The following is a 21,801-nucleotide window of genomic DNA, read 5'->3' on the forward strand; positions in this document are numbered from 1 at the left end:
CCTCTATCTGGAAAGAGATGCACTGCTTACCCACTGGGGGGCTCGGGTGGGACTCCAGACAAGTGGCAAGATTCACCTTAAATAGCTCAGGCGCCAGAGGGAGAGCCCCAGCATTAGGGGGTGGAGGATGGTTTGTTGGGGGCATTTGGTTCCAGGAACGAAAAGGTTCGGCACCCCCCCCCCCCCCCCCCCCCCCCCCCTCCCGCACTGCTCAGAGGCAGGGACAGGTTCCCAGGACCCCAGGCTCCACGGAGCTCCCTCTGCTGGGCGTGCTGGAATCCCTGGCTCCTCAGGAAACGGAGGCAGCCCCAGAGCTAGAAGCAGTTAGCACTTGGCTGTTTTATTTCCTCACCAGCAAAACAGAGGGAGGTGGGGCCTAGCTCGGCATCATGTGGGTGGCTCCTTTCCCCTGTGCCCACTGCCGCCTTCTCTCCTGCCTCCACGGAGAGCCCACAAGTCAACAGAACTCCTGGCCTCTGGGGTGTTGCCCCATGTGCCACCCAAGTTTGAGGAAGAAATGCTTTTCTGGTGAAAACAGCATCAGAACCACCAGGCCGGGCACAGCGGCTGGCTGGCGTCGCCGGAGCGTCCCGTGTGGTGTCCTGCCCAGCCTCAGCGGGTCTTCCCCCGGCCCTTAGAGATGACATCCTCGGGCTGGGCACGCATGTACCACTCCACCCAGGAGCCGTCGTAGATGGCCACGTCAGGCTTGCCGCAGAGGTAGGCCCCCAATGCCACATGACAGGCTGTGACACCGGAGCCACAAGTGGCCACCAGCGGCTGGGACAGGTCCACCTTCTGGTCCTGGAACAGGCGGCGGATCTCCTCGGGGCTCTTCTCCAGGCCCTCGCTGGTCATGAAGTCCGTGAAGGGGATATTCACAGTGCCGGGGATGTGGCCGGGTTCAATGCCTGCAGCAGGAGAGCGGGAGGGAACAGACACAGGGGTGGTATGAACGGGCCCAGGCGGCACACGCGGCCGCTGCGCCAAACCCCTCTGGGCGCACATTCCGCAGCCTCGCGGCGGGGAACCAGGCTGGATGAGCAGGCATTCCCATTTCCCAGATGGAGACGCTGAGGTTCAGGACTGCCCGCGGTCGTGCCTCTAGCAAACCGCTGGCTGGATCTGAACCCAAGACTCAGCCCACGCGTGCCCTCCTGTGTGGGGCCCATGATATGACCCAGCTGATGTCACTGAGTGCTCACTTTGTGCCTGGCACTGTTCTGGGCCCCTCGGCCGTGTCTTCTCCTTAAACCCTCTCCAAAACTACGCGAAACAAAGTACTACCTCTCTTTTGTACAGACGAGGAGACTGAGGCACACAGACGGACTTGCCCAAGTTAGTAGGGGCAGGGAATCCCCAGAGCCTGTGTCTAACCATCAGGCGGCACTGCCTGGGGTGGTAAGGAAAGCTTCTCTGAGAAGGCCCGGAAGGGTAAGTAGGATTCTGTTAGGCAGAGGGATCTGGGCCATGGTGGCAGAGAACATCTCAGGGACAGGGGCTCCTAGGGGACAGGGACCAGCATAGGCTTAGAGGGGTTAGTCATCATGGCAAAAGCCCAGACAGTGGGGAGGCTGAGGCCCAAGGGGAAACTGAGTCAGGTGGGAGCATCTTAGCAGGCCTGGATTAAGCCTTAGAGCTCTGACATGACCCCAGGGGAAATCAGACAACACTGCTGTCACTTTTACCACTGGTCACCACCCCGTTAGGCAGGTGTCACTAATCCCATTTTCACACCAAGGACTGAGATTTGCAACAAAATAAACCGAACAGGTAATGGCTCAAATCTCAGCTACTTGGACTCTAGGGGGGCTCTGCCTTAGGTTCCCCTTGCACGGGAGTGACACTCCTACAGAGAGCTGCTGGCCCATGTCACTATCTCTTCTTAGGACTTCCTGTATGGCCAGCACCAAAGCCCACAGTGAGGCTGGGATGCACCACGCATCTCTGCTTAACAGATGCAGAAGTTGGGCTCAGTCAGAGACAGTATGGAGAGACTAGCCCAGAGCAAGGACGCAGAACAAGCTCTCAACCCAGGTTGGCTACTGTCGGAGCAGGGCTGTCCCCACGCCTTGAACCCCATGGAGCAAAGTTGGCTTCCCCTCCCTGCCGGAACGATGTGACAAATTCTCGGCGCACTTGGCCAGGTCTCGGGCCGCGGAGTGGGAAAGACGAGAGGAGTGCTGCTCTGGACTGGTTTAGATCTCGTCTCGACACACATCAGCCGGCCCACCTTGACAGCAGGCCTGCCAGGCGTGTCTCCTCATCTCCCATTTCACAGACAAGCCAGCGTGGCTGAGGTTAGCAGGACGCACCCCAGTCAGGAGCCACCACCAGAGAAGCACGTGTTGATCATATCACTTCCCCTTTCTTGAGGGCATCCTGTGTGTGCCGACATTTGCCATTTGACCCTGACTGTATCCTCGAAGTTCCGCGTTCTGCTGCCACTTTACGGTTCAGAGATTGGGTGACCTGCCAGGTGTCACCGCCAGTGCAGTCTGGGGCAGGACCCTGACCCAGGTCTGGCTCCGGCTCACTGTCCTGGGTTGCTTCACTTCTCAACCCCACCCCTCCACTCCCCAGGGGCTGAGCTGAAGGACCCAGCAGGTTCAAGGTGGCATCATTCGGCCGGACTGCATGAAACTGCCACCTATGTAGTTTAAAAATGGTTGGATAGCAGCGGTTTCACAGGGTTTGACCTAATGTCGACATTGCTCTGCAGGGTTCTACGTGGCAGGCACCTTCTGAATTTACCAAACCTCTGGGAGGCATCGACCCTGTGCCGGCGGCTGCTGGGTGAGCTTTGGGCTGCACGGGGAACCAGGACACCTGTGCCCTCAGGCCATCCCAAACAGGTTAGCAGAGGGCGAGCCCAAGCTGTTCTGCCAGCACAGAGAAACTCCAACCCTGACTTGGGGGTGTGGGGTCCACTCAGGGAGCGCTTCCCAGAGGAAGTGGCGAGTTCCTGGCACCCTCCCTGAAGTAGGCACAAGAGAAATGGCTGGGGAATTACTGGCCACTCAGTGACATTAAATGTACGGGCTCCAGGAGTTCAGCTCCTGGCTGGGCTGCTTCCTGGCACCTATGGCAAGGTCGCCATTGTAAGGTTCCATTTCCTCCTCCCCTGTGTGGTGACAGCAAGCAACTTGAGGGATCATTAAAAAGCTCACACTTGCCTGGCCAGTGTGGCTCAGAGGTTGGGTGTCAACCCATGCACCAACTGGTCGCCGGTATGATTCCCGGTCAGGGCACATGCCCAGGTTGTGGGCCCGATCCCCAGTGGGGGGCATGCAGGAGGCAGCCAATCGATGTTCTTTCTCATCGATATTTCTATCTCTCTCTCCCTCTCCCTTCCTCTCTATCTAAGAAAAAAAAAATCAATAAAAAAAATGTCTTTTTAAAGAAAAAAGAAGTCAGAGCTTGACACAGGCCTTATTACCTGCTCAGATGGAGAAACTGAGAGCCACGGGGAAGGGACTTCCACATTAAATTAGTGGCACAGCCTGACGTGTCTTGGGTATAAACGAGTTGAACACTTAAGAACTGTCCTGGGGAAGAGGCGTGGGTTTGGCCAGGTGCAGGATACAGGCCTGAGAGGCCCCCGAGTGAAGCTGTGGAGGGCCGGGACCACTGACGTGGGGCACAGGTGGGCGGGCAGTCTTACTGCTGGTCCAAGGAAAGAGCCCTCTAACCTTTCTGCGGGTAATTCGACAAAATGGGTCAAAAACCTAACTGACTTACAAATACTTTGATCCCCAAATTCCACTTCTGGAAAATCATCCTAAGGAAATAACTGGGCAAGTCACTCAATGTGTGATCACAACATTATTATGGTAATAAAAAACTGGAGGACAACTTAAAAGGTCAATCAAAGGGAACGGCCACGTTAGTTCAGGAACACCCATAGCGTGATAGGGTGCAGCCAGTTAAAGTGACAATCATGCAGGGGTGGGGTGGAGTGCGCGCTGACGAAATCTGATAGCGCAGCGAATAATAAAAGGAGTAAAAATAGGAAGCGATGTCACTTGTGTATACCTTTCTGTGATTTCTGATTTTAAAAACACCCACAGAATGGCGGGTCGAGTGTTCAATTCCTTGTCAAGGGCATGTACCTGGGTTGCAGGTCTGGGATCCTGTGGGAGGCAACCAATCGATGTCTCTCTCACATGGATGTTTGTTTCTCTCTCTCCCCCTCCCTCCCTCCCACCCTCCCTTCCACTCTTACCTAAAAATCGTGGAGAAATATCCTCCGGTGAGGGTTAACAACAAAAGAAACACACCAAGTCCCGCTGCTGACTCACCTGCTTCGTGGACACCCCTCCTGCCTCCTACAGGGCTCCCCTGCCGGATCACTGCCTGAAGAATCCAGCCCCAGCAGAGGGTCCTGCTCCAACCTGGGCAGCAACCTCTACCTAGTGCCCTCTCTGCTGCCTCAGCCTTGTCTCCCCACCTCCATCACCCTCATGGATGGCACAGACCTGACCAGGCCCCATTTCTTTGGGGCTTCTCCCAAACTGGGCCTGTCCACCCCTCCTATTCTGCAGTGACCGCTACACTCACAGTACTGGGGTGAGGCTGCTTGGCTTCTCACACATATACAGGGCACCCTGGGTTCCCAAGTTGGGGGGGGCAAGTATCATTGCCCCCCCCTTGAGGAATAAAGTCAGTGGTGCTCAGAGAGTAGGATGACTAGAAACCAAATCTTGGGCCCCCACCCCATGCCTTGTCCTATAAAGGGCGGTGCCCAGAGGGCACCGAACCCACACCAGGGGGACCTCCCAGCCCCTTTGGCCAACGCTGTTACCATCTCGGGGCTCGGGCTCGGTGCCCTGGAACCGGCCGGCGGCGCGGGCGTCCACCACCTGGAAGCGCCGGGATTCGATGTTCTCCTTGATGTCCTCATACGTCTTGACAAAGGCGGGGTCCAGTGTGGCTCGGAACTCGGTGGAGACCGGGCGGCTCTTGCCTGAGCTCAGCGGGAGACCCTGGCGCAGCCAGTTGCGGAGGCCGCCGTCCAGCAATGACACCGTGGGGTGGCCGAAGATGCGGAACATCCACCAGACACGGGGCGCCGAGTACAGGCCCTGGTCGCTGGCATCGTAAATCACCACGTGGGTGTCGGCGCCCACGCCCAGGTGGCCCACGTACTCCGCGAAGTGCGCTGCGCTGGGCAGCATGTGGTCATAGGGCGACGTTTGGTCGCTGCAGTGGTCGATGTCAAAAAAGTTGGCGCCCGGGATGTGCCGCTCCTCGAACTCGCGGCGCGCATCGCGGCCCAGCTTGGGCAGATACCAGGAGGCGTCCAGCAACTGTAGGGGCTGCTTCTGCAGGGACTGCCCGGCGCGCATGGTCTTCAGCGCCTCTGCCACCCACTGCGCAGACACCAGCGCGCGGAAGAGCTGCTGTGGGGCCATGGCGGTGGCGACACCAGAGTTGCAGGCCTGGGGGACAGGGAGGATGTCAGGAGGGAATCTAGGAAGAAGCTAGCCGGAGGGCAGGAAACGCCCCGTGCTACTGGGCCTGGGACTGGGGTAGGGGCTGGGGCTGGGCCTGCGGGGGAGGTGGAGCCAGGGGAGGGCAGAGTCCAGGGAATGCAGAAAACCAGCCATAGTGAACCCAGGTCACCGGCCCTCCCCTCCCCCCCTCCCCTCCCGCCAGGATATATACCCAGGAGAGTGATGACCATGACCCCTAGAGGGCCAGGAGGGCCGCTCACTGCTGCTTGCTGGGGGCAGGTAGGGAGAGGGCCTAAGCAGGGGAAGGCCCTGCTGGCACTTTCTTATTATTTAAAATTTTTTTTCTTAATTGATTTTAGAGAGAGAGTTAGGGCGAAGGAGACAGAGATAGAAACATCCATGAGAGAGAACATGCTTTGGCTGCCTCCTGCATGCCCCCCTCTGGGGATTTGGCCCACAACCTGGGCATATGCCCTGACCAGGAATCAAACCTGCGACCCCCTGGTGCATGGGTCAACGCTCAACCACTGAGCCACACCGGCGGGCGCTGCTGGCACTGTAAAGCAAGCCCTGGCTCCTCCCCAAGGTGCTCCTAGCTACACTAGCAAACCAAGGAAGGTCCCTGGTGGAACTCATTCATCAACATTTACATAAGCAGCCTAATAGGGAGAGTAGCTGGAATTCACTGGGTCCTTGCTCTGTGTACCATTTAATCCTCACGACACCTTAGAACAAGGCAGGGCATCCAGTAGGCTCTAGAATCTAGAGGGTTTGTTGAGTGAGCGCCCTCAAGAGATTTAGTATTATTCTCTTTCACAGAGGGGACCGCTGAGGCTCACGGAAGTGCACTAACTTGACCAAGGTCAGTAGCTGAGGAGAGTGACCCAGGCTGCACACTGGGCAGCCGGACACGGGAAGCCAGACCTCCCTGACACACACTGAGTGGGCTCCCGGAGTCCAGCACAGTCAGTTATGCCCCATGAGCCTCAGCTTTCTCTCTGGGTCTTCTTGAGGCAGCACCAGTGACTTAGCCCCTCACTCCCTCTCTTCTTCACTTCCCAGCAGCCCAGTGTCTTATCAGCCCACAGTCTCCCAAAGCCGATGCGCTGGGCCCCCCCGTGCAAGCCGCCCCGAGTTCGCTAGGTGCCTTTGCGCAGGTTAGAGAAAGATGGAGGCAGAGCCTCCAGGTGAAGCCCTTCAGCTGTGCAGCCCGTGTAGGGCACAGCCTTTGCATCCACACCAGGCAGCCCTGCCACCGAGGGGAAGAGGGTGGGTAGAGAAAAAGCGTTTGGAGGAGGGCCCTCTGGGCCAGGCTAGAAGCTAAGCACAGCAGCAAGTCAGGGCAGCCTTAGGATTGCAGCCAGATTTCAACTCCTGAGGCTGGACTTCTTCCCCAGCCCTAGGCCTAAGGAGTGACAGTATGCTACCTTTGCCCAGTCCCCTCCCACAGTCTCACAGCAGGTGGACTTTCAGGAACCATTTTGTCCACAGGGCCAGGCCCTGTGCTGGATACTGAGAAACTCTTGTCTTTGCCAGGCCCTTGGGGTACAGACAGGCCACAGGCCTGTTTGAGAGACAGTATAATTAAGGGAAGGCTGGAGTTCAGTGGGGGAACAGAGGGGCCACTGGCTCAGCCTGGGATAGAGTAGGAGCTGTAGGAAGGCTTCCCGGAGGAGGGGGACTTCCAAACTGATTTGATCTTTTCAGGGGCCCGGGAAGCTTGACCTTTGGAATGAGGAGGCTGTCAGGGGGACTTTGGTTAAGGGGTCACCCCAGAAACTGTGGTTTACACCATAGCTGGATGATGTTGAGGGATGTTTTGGGCCCCCTCTTGAAGAACCCATGTGTGAACCACCACAGCTCCAGTCCCCCACCATTCTTGGGGCTCCTTGTTTTTTTCCCCCAAGGATACATTTAGAGTGAAAAGAATCACGGGTTGGGAGTCCCAGCAGCCCTCACCCCCATCTCAAAGCCAATGCAAATTTCACTCTACAGCTTAACAGGTTAAGTGAGGGTGGCCACGTTAGGCTCACTGCCTGTTTGCTTCTTATAAAGGGACTTCCAAGCCTCACCTTTTAGCAAAGATTAAATCATGAATGTAGAGGACCGGGATGATGCAAGTATATGGCTGGCGTTAATAATCATTCAAAGCAGTTTAACAAAAATCTCATTCATTCTTCAAGATTACTCTCATAGGTGGCCATTGAACAGACAGCCACAACCTAAAATTGCCCCACCCTTCCTGCTAGATTGGCAGTTCTCAGGGAAGACTGGGAGGTAGGCTCTATGTGTCACAGAAGGGCAGGGATCAGGTTCCTGTGTGCTTGGCAGGCCTGACCCAGTGCAGTGGGGGGTGCTCGGCAGCAAAGGACTCCAGGACATACAGGACAGCCCCAGGCCCATCTCAGGAGTGTCAACACCCACACAGGGGAAGTGTGAGCCCCAGGCTGCCATGCGGGTGGGCCCTGGAAGAGCAGGGCTCTAATCAGACGGGGCATTCCCCAGGGCCTTCTCCAGCCTTGTCCTTCCTGGACCCCCTCTGACCCCACTGCAAAGCACAGAGCTCAGAGGATTCACTGGATAGATGCTCATCAAAGTATGGCTTTTTGCAACTTCCTGTGGGGATATAATGTTTTCAGAATGAAACATGCTTTTAAAGGGGGATGAGAAAAGTCTTCCAGACCCATGTAACAGCATATGCAGAAGCTAAGGAGGGCGGTGTGGGCCCACTGGTTGTTAGATCTTCAGGAATTATGCCAACTGGTTGTTACACACAGCTGTTGTTAAAAATGAAAGTATATATAAACTTACAATTACATTTTTAAAAAGGCAATTATTTTTAAAAGTATGAGGCCTAGAGATTGGCAAGGTAAACAAAGGCAGCGGTGCCACGTGGGCTTCAGGTCTAACACAGCCTGGCCTCAACACCGAGTGCCCAGGGCAACCAGCCCACCTTCTCTCTCGTCTTTAAATACGTTCCTGGCCTTCCAAGCAGGTTGTGGAACTAAGTAGCACCCTGGGAGAAAAGTGCCCCACCGCGCAGGCCTCGCACAAGCTAGTTTCATTTCACTCCAGCGAGTTCCTTGCTAGTTTCTCCTGCTGGTACCTTTGAGTCAGTTGGCCTGTCCCTAGCTTATCTGTCAGGCTTTATTAGTCCCTCCTTCTTCCCTCCTGTCGTTTCTGGTGGCACCAGGTGTCTCCCCTCCCCCATCCACGGCTCCCCACCCGCCACTCACCCCGACCCCACCCTGCAGGGCGCCCCAAGCCGCTGCGGACAGTCATTCTTAGGGTAAACACAAGGGTGCGCCTTCCCTCCAAGACTGCAGCCCCCTCCTCCGCACGTGCCCCGCAGGGAGCCCCGCGCTGTGCGTCCCAACGATCGCGCCCCCGCCCCCCGCAAAGAAAGCAAGCGCGACGCTACAGCAGTTACCCGGGTCTCGGGCTCTCGGATTCCGGGTTCTGCCATAGCCCCCGCCGCAAGGTGCCCCCTCCCCGCGCCCGCAGCTGACCCCTCCTCCCGACACCAACCTGAGGCCAGCCAAAGGGAGGAGACTAGGGCACAGCCCTCCGCGGTGGCCACTCGGAGCCGCCTAAGCCCGCGCCTTCCACTGGCCGGGCCTGGGGGACGCCCGCGCCGTGGAGTTTCGCCCCGCGCCGCCCCGGTGGAGCCCAGCGTCCCGAGTGGATCTCCGGGGATCTGTGAGGCGCCACGCGAGAGGTGGGGCCCGGGGCGGGCGCGCCTGGGGGGCAGGCAACGCGGGGCCGGATCCGGGGCGCGCGTCCCCCCCTCCGTGGGCGGCGGCGCGATGGTGCAGGCCGGCTGGGGAGTTGCCGGCTAAGGGTTTGAACCGCCAACTTCTCCAGCGGGCAGGGGCGGGAGCCAGGGCAGCGGCGAGGGCGAGTAAGTGCGGCGGGGGTGGGGGCAGCGGCCGGCGCTCGGGCCGCTCGGGATTGAGCAGCCTGTTGGGTCCCCGCGGCGAGGGCGGGCGCCATGCCCCCTGGATCCCCTGACCCGATTGGGGCGGAGGGCACCGAACCGGGGCTGGACTCGGGCATCCTGGGGGCGGGTTAGCCCCGGCAGCCAAGAAACCGCAAGAGGTTTGCGAGACGAGAGGCGCAGCGGGGCGGGGTGGGCAGTGCCGGACTCCAGCGGACCCCCTCCCACGCTCCCACTGCCCTGCCCTCCCAGGAACGGGGGCTCTAAGCCCAAGATGCCATCTTCCCCCATCCTGGGCATCTTTTCGCCGTTCTTTTCTGGCGAGGTCCCGACGGCCAGTATTGTAGCTTCTAGGGCCAGCTCCCCTCTGGAGCCCGCAGAAGCTCTCGCCCCACAACCTTCCGTGAGGGGGACCCAGGGGGGGGCAGAGAGCTTTCCTTAGGAGATCTGCTGCCCTATCCCACTACACGCCCCCAGCCCGTTGGGTTGTTATAAACTCGCCACCCTGAAGGGTTCGGTGGGAAAAAAGCTCCTCCCAGGCCCCACCGCGCTGAACGCAGGGTCCTCATGCCCGTCTCTTTCCCGGTTCCCATCCGAGCCAGGTGAAGCGCAGAGCTGAGACCATGGTTCAACAGGTGCTCTACCGGGCGCTGGTCTCCACCAAGTGGCTGGCGGAGTCGGTCCGGGGTGGAAAGCTGGGGCCTGGTCTGCGGGTACTGGACGCGTCCTGGTACTCGCCTGGCACCCGGGATGCCCGCAAGGAGTACCTAGAGTGCCATGTGCCGGGCGCCTCCTTCTTTGATATAGAGGAGTGCAAGGACAAGTCGTCACCCTACGAAATGATGCTGCCTAGTGAGGCTGGCTTCTCCAACTACGTGGGCAGCCTGGGCATCAGCAATGACACACACGTGGTGGTGTATGATGGTGACAACCTGGGCAGCTTCTATGCACCTCGGGTTTGGTGGATGTTCCGGGTGTTTGGCCATCGCACAGTGTCGGTGCTCAATGGTGGCTTCCGAAACTGGCTGAAGGAGGGCCACCCAGTGACATCTGAGCCCTCACACCCAGAGCCTGCAGTCTTCAAAGCCACACTTGACCGCTCCCTGCTCAAGACCTACGAGCAGGTGCTGGAGAACCTTGAATCTAAGAGGTTCCAGCTGGTGGATTCACGGTCCCAAGGGCGGTACCTGGGCACCGAGCCGGAGCCAGATGCTGTAGGTAGGTTTCCCAGTGGATGGGATGGTCCTTGGGGAGTAAAGCCCGATGGAAGGATGGGGAATACGATGTCTGGGACCCTCTTCAGGTTTTGCCCTCAGCACCCCCTACGTAGGCCTGTTTTTCGATCTGTAAAATGAGAGGATAGAGCCAAATCTAGAGGCTTTTTCAGCTCTGATGCACGAGGACCTCCGTATGTGGTCCCACAGTTATGTGCTGCCAGGCACCTAGCATCTTATGGGGTGGCATCAGCAGAGGTGACTGGTGACATATCCACACCAGACACTAGCTCCCCACACGCCCAAAGGTATATCCATGAGCCAACACATGAATCACTAGAGGCCTCTCAAGGACACCTAGGTTCTCAGGGCCTCTCTGTTCCCCAGAAACCCTGGTAGACATCAGCAGTGTCCTTCCGCCAGCACCACCCGCCCCAGCTCTCCCAGGTCCTCTGACCTTCTCGAACAGCTGCAGCCTGTCCGCGGAGCTGTGACGGCACCTGCCATTTCATGCTAAGCACTGACATCGCATTATCTCACCCCACGGGCTTAGTATCCCCATTTTAGAGGGGAGGAAACTGAGATGCTAGGATAGTAACTTACTCGCTTAGTTAAGTGGCAGAGACAAGATTTGAATTCAGTGCTGCCTGGTTTCAAACCAGCGATCTAAACCAGGATGCAGTGCCATTTTGCACACACCCGCCTTGCAGGGCCAGGAGGGAGACTCCTCCCTAGCGGGGAGATGGCACTCAAGTTCTCCCTCTCCTGTGGAGGCTTCTACACTGCTGAGGGTGGGCATAGTCTCAGGAGAGGAAATGCAGAGAGTTCTAGAACCTCCTAACAGACCTCAGAGGTCTTGCCATCACCCCTGCTGGGTGAGGCACCTCTACAGGCTGGGACCTCAATGCTCTTGGGGCCTCTCATAGCCCAGGCTGGCCTGGGCCCTCAGGGTGGCTGGCAGCTCCTGGGGCAGTGCCTCTGTCCTCAGTCTGCAGAATCTAACTCCTGTGCAACATTTTGCCTAACTTGTTGGAAAATCTCTCTTCCTGTCTGTGCCTCCAAGGACTAGAACTCTGAAAGTTGTTTCCAACACTCTTTGAGCTGGAGGGCCTGATAGGTCACCTCATGGGACAGAAAGGAGACAGGTACACAGAGAAGGGGAGGGGTCAAGACCACAAGGCTAGTTAGTGGACGCGCCAGGAAAATGCATCCGCCATCCCCACTGCGGTTTTTTCCCAGGCCCCGTGCTTCCCTTGCCCGGCTTGCTCTCTGAAGGTCCAGAGTTGAAGATTCGAGTTCCTTTGGCACCTTCTAGAGACTCCTGGTGTGGAACTCCTGCATCCCCCTCATGGCCTTGGTTCAAGATGCCTTCTCTCCTTGGGACTTAAGCTGCCACTGGGGGAGGATTGTGGACTTGTTCCTCTAGCTGCGGTCCAAACTGCCCCGAAGCTCTGAGAGTAAGTGCAGGGAGAGTTTAGAGATGCCAGACCCAGCGTCCTCACTTCCATTTTAGAGATGAGGAGACTGAGGCTCAGGGAGGGGAACAGCCTGCTGCATGCCCTGCCTCCTGCCCCGTGGCCCTACTCCCACCGCCTGCAGTTCCTATCTGGAGCCCTGGGGATCCTAGTTGAGGTCAGCGCCTCCTTTGAGGGGGGACCTCAGTCCAGGTGCCCAGCTTCTCTGGGTTCCTTTATTATGAAACGAGAAGAGTAACGTCAGCCCTACCCACCTGGGGGTGTATCCATTCAAGTGCAGCAGTGGCTGGATGTTTGGAGAAGGGTGACGAACTGGGCAAAGGCATGGAGGGTGTGGCGCTTCCTCCCTCGTTTTCTAAGAGGCTGTGCTGGCCCCTACAAGACCTAGGGACGCAGGCACACGAGGCTGTGCTGAATGCATGGCCACCAACTTGGGGTGGGATCAGGGAGGCAGCCCAGATGTACCACCCAGGGGAATGTGGGTGCCGGGCGTGGGCTTTCCTAGGAGTGTCCCCCTGAGGGGCCGGAAGCAGAGCCTCAGAAACCCACCAGCCACTTCCCGAAGAACCTGGGCAGGCAGCCTCCTCTCTCTGGCCTCAGCTTTGTGCTCCCAGGGCCTTGGGTCCTGTTTGTAAGGGGAGCACCCACACCTGAGTATGTCCGGGGTGGCCAGGAGTAAGTCCCTTCACCTTTGAACCTTTGTGAAAGGAACACCGCTCACCTCATAGGAAGGAGCCCGGGGAAGGGAGAAAACCGGTGGGAATTGATCCAGCTGCATGTCTTCATGAACCCCTTCTGTGTCCTTCCCCCTAGTGGGGGGAGGGGTAGACCTGAAGAGGGAGAATACTGACCCTAATGAACACTTGTACCTGTAGAGCCCTTTGTGTACTCTCCTCGACACCCGCAGCCCTGCACGGGAGGCAGGTGGGGGAGAACTGGCTTCACCTTGCAGGTGGGGGAAGGGAGCAGAGACCTCTGACGAGGCAGGGTGGCCAGGACTGGGCCTCAGTCTGCCGGCACCAGGTGGGCTGTTTCCCGGGACTACTGAGCTATGCAAACACGCGGGCTGGGAAGAAAGGTCCCAGCTCTGCAGTGTCGCCATGGGATGGTGTGGCCCCTCTGCCTCCGTCTCTCCCTCGAAGGACTGGGGCTGGAGTCAGGGTTTCAGGAGGGTACCAAGATGCCTCCCAGTGACCAGGGTCAGGGGCTACCCGTGGGAGCTACTTGCACTGAATTCCTTAGTGTCTTTAGGAAGAAAGCAAGAAAGAGCCAAATAGGTTTTCCTGGCCTTGAAAGTCCACACCTATCAGTAGCCTCACCAACTTGACTGGCATCTTCTTGGCCAAAGCTAGAACACCAAGTCCCAGACCTCTGAGCAGCTGAGGAAAATGAGGGATCATCTCATCCATTCCTCCATCTCAGCCCTCTCTTCCAGGAAGGCTTTGGGGTCAGACAGACCTGGCTTTGCAACACACACCTGTGCTGTGTGGCCTGGGGTAAGTTACCTCACCTCTCTGAGCCAGGGCTCCCCTTTAGTGCCAAGAGGATCAAGTCCTTGAGATAACCATTGTTTCGGGGCCTGATGCCAGAGGTTATGCGCATGGGCGTGCCTGCTGAGCCTGCAGCTGGCGTTGGCCTCAGAAGAGCAGCAGGAGCTTCTGGGACCATCAGGCCTTTCCCCCAGTTGGCCCCTCTCCAGGGTGCTCTGGGCGGGGTTCATCCCCCACGGCGCGCGCACACACATGCACACATGCACACACGCTCGCAGGCGGGCAGCGCTGCTCATTGAAATTCCTCAGACACGCCTGAGCCCTTGCTGGCTGGCAGAGGTGAAAAGGAACCCTCGCCTCGAGGCTGGAGGTCTGCAGAAATCCCCCGGCTTCTTCACTCCCGTGGTGGAATCAAAGGAAACAATGAAGCAGTTTCATCCAGGACCGGGGAAGGAAGAACAGCATGCAGAGCAGAGCCAACACATGTGCTTTTAAATGCGCTCAGTTCAGCCCACTGCGTGGATGCTGCACACTTTCAAGTTGGGTTTCTTGGCGAAGAACACCTTTGAAGCCAACAGATGAATGGTTTTTCATTGGTAGGGTCAGCACCCATCCGATCAGATGAGAGTTTCCAGACCAAAAGAGAAAATCACCACAGGAGGAAATGGCTATCATTTTATAAGTTGGACATCTATTTAATCAAAAGAACCCTTGAGTCAGGCCAGCAAGTGTCGGAGTTCTTTGACCTTGAGTGAGAGGAACGAGGTGTTGCTGGCGCGATTGCACCCCTACTGTGTGCCCAGGGGCATTAGGGGTTTTACCGGCAGTAGCTGACTCCCACAGCCTGCGAGGCAGGGGGGTTATCTCCCCATTTCACAGCTGGGGACAGCCTTGGAGGTGCAGGGCCTGCCTGGCTGCGCACTACCCCACTGCTGCCCACTCTGGTCCTGCTCCTACCCTGGGGGCTCAGAGAGACACTCAGGCATGTCTTGGGCCCCAATCCCAGCCCCCAGTCTGCCAGGGTGTAGGGTGCTTGAGGAAGAAAGGAGCAACCTGGGCGTGCGGGGGATGCACCGGGGCCGGGGCCTGTGGGTGGCACCAGCTCTGGCTGTGGCCCAGTCCGCTTCGCCCAACTTGCTGGCTTTTCTGAAGTCATATTTGACAGAGGGGACTCACTGGGTACAGAGACAGTTCTGGAATGGACCCCAAAGCCAGCCTAGACCCCCATTCTACTTGTATCCAAGCCTCTCACAGTTGCCAGGGGAGCCTGAAGAGAGATCACATTGCCCCCAGTCTCACCTGACCCCTGGGGTGGGTGGTGAAGTGGGAGAGGCACGGCTGAGGGTGGGTGGGCCAGCCCAGTGGTCAGCGCTTCACTCCACAACACACGTCCCTTGCTCATCCCCATTTACCCCTGGGGAGCTGAGGCTCAGAGAAGTGACGTGACTTGCTTACGGTCCCCCTGCTGGTAAGTGGCAGAGCTGGGATTTGAACTTCTATCTAACACCAGGTCATATGCTTCTTCCACAGTAACAGGAAAACCAGTGACTTGGTGCAATCCTGGGTCTGCGTTTACCTCCCTCTGTGGCCTTAGGGAAGCCATTTTATTTTGCCAACCTCAGTGTATTCATCTGTAAAATGGAGTCACGTTTAATTAATTCTGAAGGTATCTGTTTAACATCTTCCTTGCTAGACTACTCTCAGAGAGACTGTGTCCCCAGCCATTGACATAGCATGGAATAGTCACATTAACCATCTCATCTGCTCTTTTCAATAACCCTGAGATGGGTCTGTACCACTGAGCCCATTTTACAGATGAGAAAACTGAGATTCAGAGAAGTGGCCTGATTTGCCCAAGGTAAAGGTTTGTAAATGGCAGAGCTGAGACATATCCCTGTGCTTTCAGGCAGGTATATTTTGGACATTCCTACATCAAGGCAGGTTTGGGGAGAGGGCATTTTGTCCTAAGTCATGAGTACTGAATGTAGGTAGAGCAGGGCATAGACTGACAACAGGGAGGGCAAAGACGTTATTTTTATTTGCAAAGCACCCTATCCTCATGGCCTCGGCTGGTGGCGGCCTCCAGGCCCCACTTGCCCCCAACCCCATGTCTTTCTAACCCTGTTCTTCCCTTTGTCCTCTGTCCCTGCCCAGGACTGAATCCGGGCCACATCCGAGGTGCGCTCAACATGCCGTTCATGGACTTCCTGACCGAGGATGGCTTCGAGAAGAGCCCAGAGATGCTCCGAGCTATGTTCGAGGCCAAGAAGGTGGACCTCGCAAAGCCCCTCATTGCCACGTGCCGCAAGGGTGTCACCGCCTGCCACGTTGCTCTGGCCGCCTACCTCTGCGGCAAGCCTGACGTGGCCGTCTACGATGGCTCCTGGTTTGAATGGTTCCACCGGGCCCCCCCAGAGACCCGCGTGTCCCAGTGGAAGGACGGGAAGGCCTGAGCAGACAGCGTCTCCTCCACTCACCCACAACTCAGCCGGGTTAGTGACTGGCCGGCGTGACCTGTAGCTGGCCCATACCCGTTCTCCAAGATCGACAAGGTTTAGAATTGCTGGGTAAAGCTCTCCTTCCCCCAACGACACTGGAATAAATGGCTTTTACTGCGTCGCTGTGTCTGCCTGCTCTGCCTGGCTTCCATCCTTGCCCGCCCGCCCCGTATCCCAACTCCTGCAGTTCCTTAGTCCCTCCGAGGAAAGTGACCTTTGTAGCACTGCCAGCTGGGGAAGCCACTTCATTGTCTAGTTCTGGCCGAGGCAGCCGCCGTTGCCCCTCGGCCGGCGGAGCAGGCTGGGACCTACCTGGAAGGGGCACCCCGAGCCAAGAGGCGAAGGCCCAGCCCTCTGGGTGTGTGGGGGCGAGCAGCTGGCCTCCCAGAGGACTGTCCACAGGACTGTCGCACAGCACGGCCCTGGGGCCTCAGGAAAGCAAGCCACAGGAAAGTGGCCACCACCTTAGGTCACCTTCCTGGCTCAGAATAAGACCCTCGGGGGTAGGTGGGGGAGGGGCTGGAAAAGCAGCCTCAGTCCGAAGCTACCGTAGAAGAAAGTCACCTAGCAGACTGGACTCCGGTGGCTGGATCTCAGTTTTCTAGAAACAGGCTCTCTTAACCCTCCTTTGGGCCAATAAGGTGATTCCAGGCCCCTCCTATTAGGGGTTTCCTGTGGCCCACTGTCCAATTTGGAAAGAAGTTCTATTGCGGGTAAAATGCTATCAAACAGCGTCACAAGCTACAGAGAAATTGTTCGTGAAAGGAAGAGTCCATCAATGTGGCAGACTTCATTGTTGCCTAACGTCGAGACACGGCCATGGCCGCCCAGCCCTTAGCGGTCACCACCAGCTAGACCCTCCACCAGCAAAAAGATCATGACTTGCTAAAGGCTCAGATGATGGTCAGCATTTTGGGGCAATACCGTATTTTAAATCAAGGTGTGTACATTGGTTTAGACTGTAGCGTAATCATAATTTTCTATGCGCCAGGGAAGCAAAGATTTCTGTGACTTGCTTTATTGTGATACTTGCTTTATTCCGGTGGTGTGGAACTCAGCCCACGATCTCTCGGGTTTGCCTGTGCTGTTCTGTGGAAACCAGTGAGGAGGCAAGTGTGTGAACCCAGGCAAGGGGTGGTGCAGTTTGGACCGGGGTCAAGGGGAAGATGAGGTGGGGAAGGGGTCTGAGGCCGGAGTAGTTTGAAGGACTTGTTGATGGACCGCTTATGGGGTTAGCTTAGAGTCACAGGTGACGTCTCTCTGCCAGGCAGTGTTCTAGGCGACAGGCCTTCCCTGGACCCCCACCCCTGCTGAGCAGCAGCAGGCAGGACGAGCTGCTGGCACCAACCGCAGGAAGTCACCGCCTTCCAAATCTTCTGAAGCTTTATGTGTCGAGAGGAGAGGGGAGCCTCACTGTCCCACCCCCGCTGTCATCTTACTCCTTGGTTCCTGGTCCCTTCGTGTGCGGCCCAGGCAGCTCAGGTCCATCGTCCCTCACCTCCCCACTCCCCTTGACCTATATTTATGCTCGTGAACATATCCATGCCTTTATTTTATTTTATTTTATTATTTTTATTTTATTTTATTTTTTATCCTCACCCAAGGACATTTTTCCATTTAGTTTGGGTAGAGTGGGAGGGGGAGAGAGAGAGGAGAGAGAGAGAGAGAGAGAGATCCATGTGAAAGGGACACATTGAGTGGCTGCCTCCCACACGACCCCAACTGGGGCCAGGGACAAACTGCAACCGAGGTAGTGATCTTAGCAGGAACCTGGGACTCTCTGGTGCGTGGGCTGACGCTCTAACCGCTGAGCCAAACCGGCCAGGGCTGTCCATGCCTTTAATATGTGAGTCAATTCGAAACTGTTGAGCTCCAATGCATCCTTCAAAATCCAGCTCAAAGGGCCCTTCTGTGAGCCCTGTCTTCTTTCCCTAGATAGAACGAATCCCTCTCTACTTAATCCTCTGTAATCCCTGGAACTTCCTTCCCACTTGATGGTGCCTGAGCCCTCTGTGCCTGGCACATGGTAGGTGCTCGGGATATTTTGCCCCTCAGTACTGGCTTTCTATAGCCTCTGTTCCCTGGGGTTGGCTTACCTGCTCTCTGAGGTAACAGAGCCTTGTGTATAGTGATCACCATGGAGACTCCAAGGAACAGTGGGGGAGGGCTGCTTCCTAGCAACCACCCATTGGTCTTCACCAGCAGTTGTACAGTGCAGATCAGTACTCCTGGGCTTCAACACATACCAGAGCAGCTCATGTGTTTTCTGACATTATAAGAGAGTGGAGAGGTCAGGCAGAGACTTGCAAGGTGGGCCAGGGGTCTGTCAGGACCCAGATTTCATCTTCCTTCTCCCCATTCAGAGTTGCTTGTGAGTGAAGAGTCCCCAGACTGCATTGGACCTCCTCTTCCTCCCTGCTTGATCAGCGCCCTTGGGACTTCTCTCCAGGTCAGAAACTGCAGTGAGTCCCCAGATCTGTGCCCTGGGCGTGCCATTTGGGCAGATGGGAAGCCACTGTGGTCACTTTAGCTGGGTGGCTGGGAATGGGGAATGGCGTCAGGAGCAGAAAACTCGGAGACAGAAGATGTGGGGCTTGGTTTCAACACCACCTTGGAGAGGCCCATTTCTTCCCTGAGCCTCAGTTTCTTCATCTGTGAAAGAGGGTGAGTTAACTTGCTCTGAGCATTCCACCGAGTCCTTGTGAAGATAGACTAAGCTACCAGATTGCATAACAAATCACCCAACACCTAGTGGCTTAAGCCAACAAGATTACCTCACAGTTTCCGTGGGTCAGGAATACAGATGCAGCTTCAATGGGTCCTCTCTCTCAGGTCATCTCACAGACTGTGATTGAGCTATTGGCTGGGGCTCAGCTAGTCTCATCTCAAGGCTCAACTAAAGAAGGACCCCCTTCCAAAGCACCTCATATGGTAGAATTGCTGAACTGAGAGCCCCAGTTCTTCATGACTTGTTGGCCAGAGGCCACCCTATTTCTTGCCCCATGGGCCTCTCCAGAGGGCAGCTCCTAACATGGAAGCTGCTTTCATCAGAGTGACTAAGACAAAAGCCAGAGAGTGTGAACAAGACGGTTGCAGTCTTTCATAATCTCATTTTGGAAGTGGCATCCCATCACTTTTGTCATATTCTATTTGTTAGAAGCAAGTCAATAAGTCCAGCCCACAGCTGGCGTGGGTAGTGGAATGACCCATGTCAACTGCCCCCATCTCACCCTCAATAATGTATGTCCCTCCCTCATGTAATATACATTCTTCACCTTCAAAGATCTCCAAACATCTCACCTCATTACAGCATCTCCTTAAAATCGAGAATCGGGTTCTATAAATCAGGCCCAGGTGTGGATGAGGCTCTTCAGGTGTTGTTCTTGAGTTCAGGCCTCCATCAGTAGATCTGGGAAACTGAGCTATCTGCCCTGAACACACCTGACATACAGTGGTGCAGCAGGTGTAGGATAAGAGCTGCTGACATTCCTATTCAAATATGAAGAAAATGGAAACATGGAATCACTGGTCCATAGCAATTCTGAAATTCAGTCAGGCAAATGTTGGACTTTCCTTATTAGGTTTCAAGGCATGGAAAGAATTCTCCATAACTCTCAGCTCTGCCCTATAGACCTTTGTTCCCAGTCTCTAATTTATCCTTTAAAAAAATAAATAAGTCCTGGCCAGTTTGGCTCAGCAATTAGAGCACCAGCCTGTGGACCAAAGAGTCACAGGTTTGATTCTTGTCAAGGGCATTCATACAGGAGGCAACCAATCAGTAATCAGTGTGTCTCTCTCATATTGATGTCTCCCCTCCTACCCCCCACTTTATCTGAAGATAAATGGAAAAAAATATCCTCAGGTGAGGATTAAAATTAATAATAATAAAATAAATAAATAAAAGGTAGTATTTGCTTGCAGCTGGGTGGTTTTTTCAGACTATTTTCTGTCAGTAGGATTTGGAAGTCCACTGGTCTCTCTTCCTTTTGAACTATCTCTGTCCCTTTCACGCCAGGCTGGTGGTATCGTTTCCCCCAGAACCGCACCTCTGCACCCCTCAGTTGGTGCTGCTGCTGAGGGAAAGCACCCTAAGCTTCCTCGAGGCCCTGCTATTCCACTAAGAGGATCGTGAGGAACAGCTTTCTCTCTCTTAAGGGCCCACTGGTGACTGAATAACACTGATTCTTTCATCGTTCTAAGATTGTAACAAAAGGTCTGTACAGTCGCATCCTTGGCTACATTTTCCTGACAATGCTCTGAAGCCCTCTCTTAATTTTAGCCTCTTTTGGCATCTGGAGAGGATAAGAATGTTCAAAGCTATTAAATCCTCCTTCCTCTTTCCTTAAGAGCTCCCCCTCCAGCCCTCTGTCCTCCACTCTGCACTGCAAGAGCAGGGACCTCAGGCGCCGCCAGGACGGTGTTTGGAAAGCTCGTTGCTACATCACCCAGTTCATCGGACATGCTCTGCTTTCCACACAACTGCCGAGGACTAAGTTTCTGTCCCTACCTAACAGGGACACTTCTTCTCTGGGTCCTAGAACATCCCTCACTTCGTTTCCTGCCTTCAGTGGCAGAGCCCTCCAAGTCCACATTCCTACGATCAGTCTCTGTGAGGCCATTTAGACCTTTTCTGTTATGTTCCTCAAAATCCTTCCAGACTCTACTCACTGCTTGGTTCCTAAGTCACCCCCACATTTTAGGTATCTATTACAGCAGGGCCCCATTCTTGGTACTTAGGTATATATTAGCTATTGTTGCATAACAAATCACCACAAAGCTCAGCAGTGTAAAATCAAGTGCTTAAGAAAGGGACACGTTCTCTGTCTCACAATTTCTAAGGGTCAGGATCCTGGGTGTGGCTTGGCTGGGTCCTCTGGCTCAGGGTCTCCCACAGGCTGTAATTAATGTGCCAGTTGGGCTGTGTTCTCATATCAAGGCTCAACTGGGGAAGGCTCATTCAGGTGGCAGGATTCATTGAGTTACTTATCGAACCCTGTTACACTAAGGGTGTCTAGCAGCAGAGCCTGCTGGCCAGAGGCCCCTTCTGTTCCTGACTCCTGAGCCTCTCCATAGGGCAGCTCAAAACATGGCAGCGGCTCCCCTCAGAGTGAGCCGGACAGAAGTCACTGAGCTAATGTGGAAGTGCCACCCTCTCACTTTCGTCACATCCTTTTGATCTGAAGCAAGTTGCTAGGTCTAGTCCACATCCAACGGGGCCGTTTTGCACAGTGTGTGAGTACCAGTGGGGTAGGGATCAGAAGCTACACTGTCACCAAACAATTAAGTAAAAACTTAATATGGTATTTTTTCAAGATGATAAAATGAACCCAGTTCTTAAACTATTCCGAGCTGACCAGCAGATCAACTTGCTGGGTGACCTAAGGCAAATCACACTCCTCTGGGCCACAGTTGATCAATAAAATGAATTGGTTGGATTATCTTATCTCAAAGATCCCTTCGATGGACTACACATCCATTATACAATAAATTGTTTTATGTCATTTCAAAATTTAAAAAAAAAAAAAAAACTTTAAAAAATGTGATAAAATAAGGTAATATGAATAAGAAAAAAATCACCAAGGAAAAAGAAGCACAATGCTAAAGGTGCAGAAGCTTTTGAAGACGCCAGAACAAAGACTTAAATTTAGCCCAAAGGTGTATCTTTGGAGGAAAGACAGGTTACACCAGAGTGGGACCCCGGACCCCTAAATTTGGCCCTGTGACGTATCTC

At 55.4% G+C, this 21,801-nt stretch overlaps 2 protein-coding genes across 4 annotated transcripts; one reads left to right on the forward strand and one right to left on the reverse strand.

Annotated features, from left to right (window-relative positions):
* Window positions 1-327: 327 nt before the first annotated feature.
* MPST (mercaptopyruvate sulfurtransferase) lies at window positions 328-9,042 on the reverse strand. 2 transcript variants are annotated; one of them, XM_036253061.1, is made up of 3 exons: window positions 8,985-9,042; window positions 4,805-5,441; window positions 328-911 (listed from the first exon to the last, which is right to left on the reverse strand). In XM_036253061.1, exons 2-3 carry the CDS (start codon window positions 5,412-5,414, stop codon window positions 613-615), a joined length of 909 nt encoding a protein of 302 aa, XP_036108954.1. In that variant the 5' UTR covers window positions 5,415-5,441; window positions 8,985-9,042; the 3' UTR covers window positions 328-612. The 2 variants fall into 2 exon arrangements, with proteins under 2 accessions (XP_036108954.1, XP_036108953.1); XM_036253060.1 differs by lacking the exon at window positions 8,985-9,042 and adding an exon at window positions 8,887-8,937.
* A 295-nt stretch (window positions 9,043-9,337) lies between these two features.
* TST (thiosulfate sulfurtransferase) lies at window positions 9,338-16,183 on the forward strand. 2 transcript variants are annotated; one of them, XM_036253027.1, is made up of 3 exons: window positions 9,338-9,357; window positions 9,992-10,611; window positions 15,727-16,183. In XM_036253027.1, the coding sequence occupies exons 2-3, from the start codon at window positions 10,017-10,019 to the stop codon at window positions 16,023-16,025; spliced, it is 894 nt and encodes a 297-aa protein (XP_036108920.1). In that variant the 5' UTR covers window positions 9,338-9,357; window positions 9,992-10,016; the 3' UTR covers window positions 16,026-16,183. The 2 variants fall into 2 exon arrangements, with proteins under 2 accessions (XP_036108920.1, XP_036108921.1); XM_036253028.1 differs by lacking the exons at window positions 9,338-9,357; window positions 15,727-16,183 and adding an exon at window positions 11,847-12,498 and having other exon boundaries at window positions 9,422-10,611.
* The last annotated feature ends 5,618 nt before the right edge of the window (window positions 16,184-21,801 follow it).

The sequence above is a fragment of the Molossus molossus genome, unplaced genomic scaffold (genome assembly GCF_014108415.1).
Source record: "Molossus molossus isolate mMolMol1 unplaced genomic scaffold, mMolMol1.p scaffold_m16_p_10, whole genome shotgun sequence".
Lineage (NCBI taxonomy): Eukaryota > Metazoa > Chordata > Mammalia > Chiroptera > Molossidae > Molossus > Molossus molossus.

What these genes read in the sequence shown, in the direction of transcription:
- TST (XM_036253027.1), top strand. Translation starts at nt 10,017, where the DNA reads ATGGTTCAACAGGTGCTCTACCGGGCGCTGGTCTCCACCAAGTGGCTG. An exon ending in GCCGGAGCCAGATGCTGTAG is followed by an intron (nt 10,612 to 15,726) that starts GTAGGTTTCCCA and finishes GTCCCTGCCCAG; the next exon opens with GACTGAATCCGGGCCACATC.
- MPST (XM_036253060.1), bottom strand. Translation starts at nt 8,922, where the DNA reads ATGGCAGAACCCGGAATCCGAGAGCCCGAGACCCGG. An exon ending in TCCGAGAGCCCGAGACCCGG is followed by an intron (nt 5,442 to 8,886) that starts GTAACTGCTGTA and finishes CCTGTCCCCCAG; the next exon opens with GCCTGCAACTCTGGTGTCGC. An exon ending in CGAGCCCGAGCCCCGAGATG is followed by an intron (nt 912 to 4,804) that starts GTAACAGCGTTG and finishes CTCCTGCTGCAG; the next exon opens with GCATTGAACCCGGCCACATC.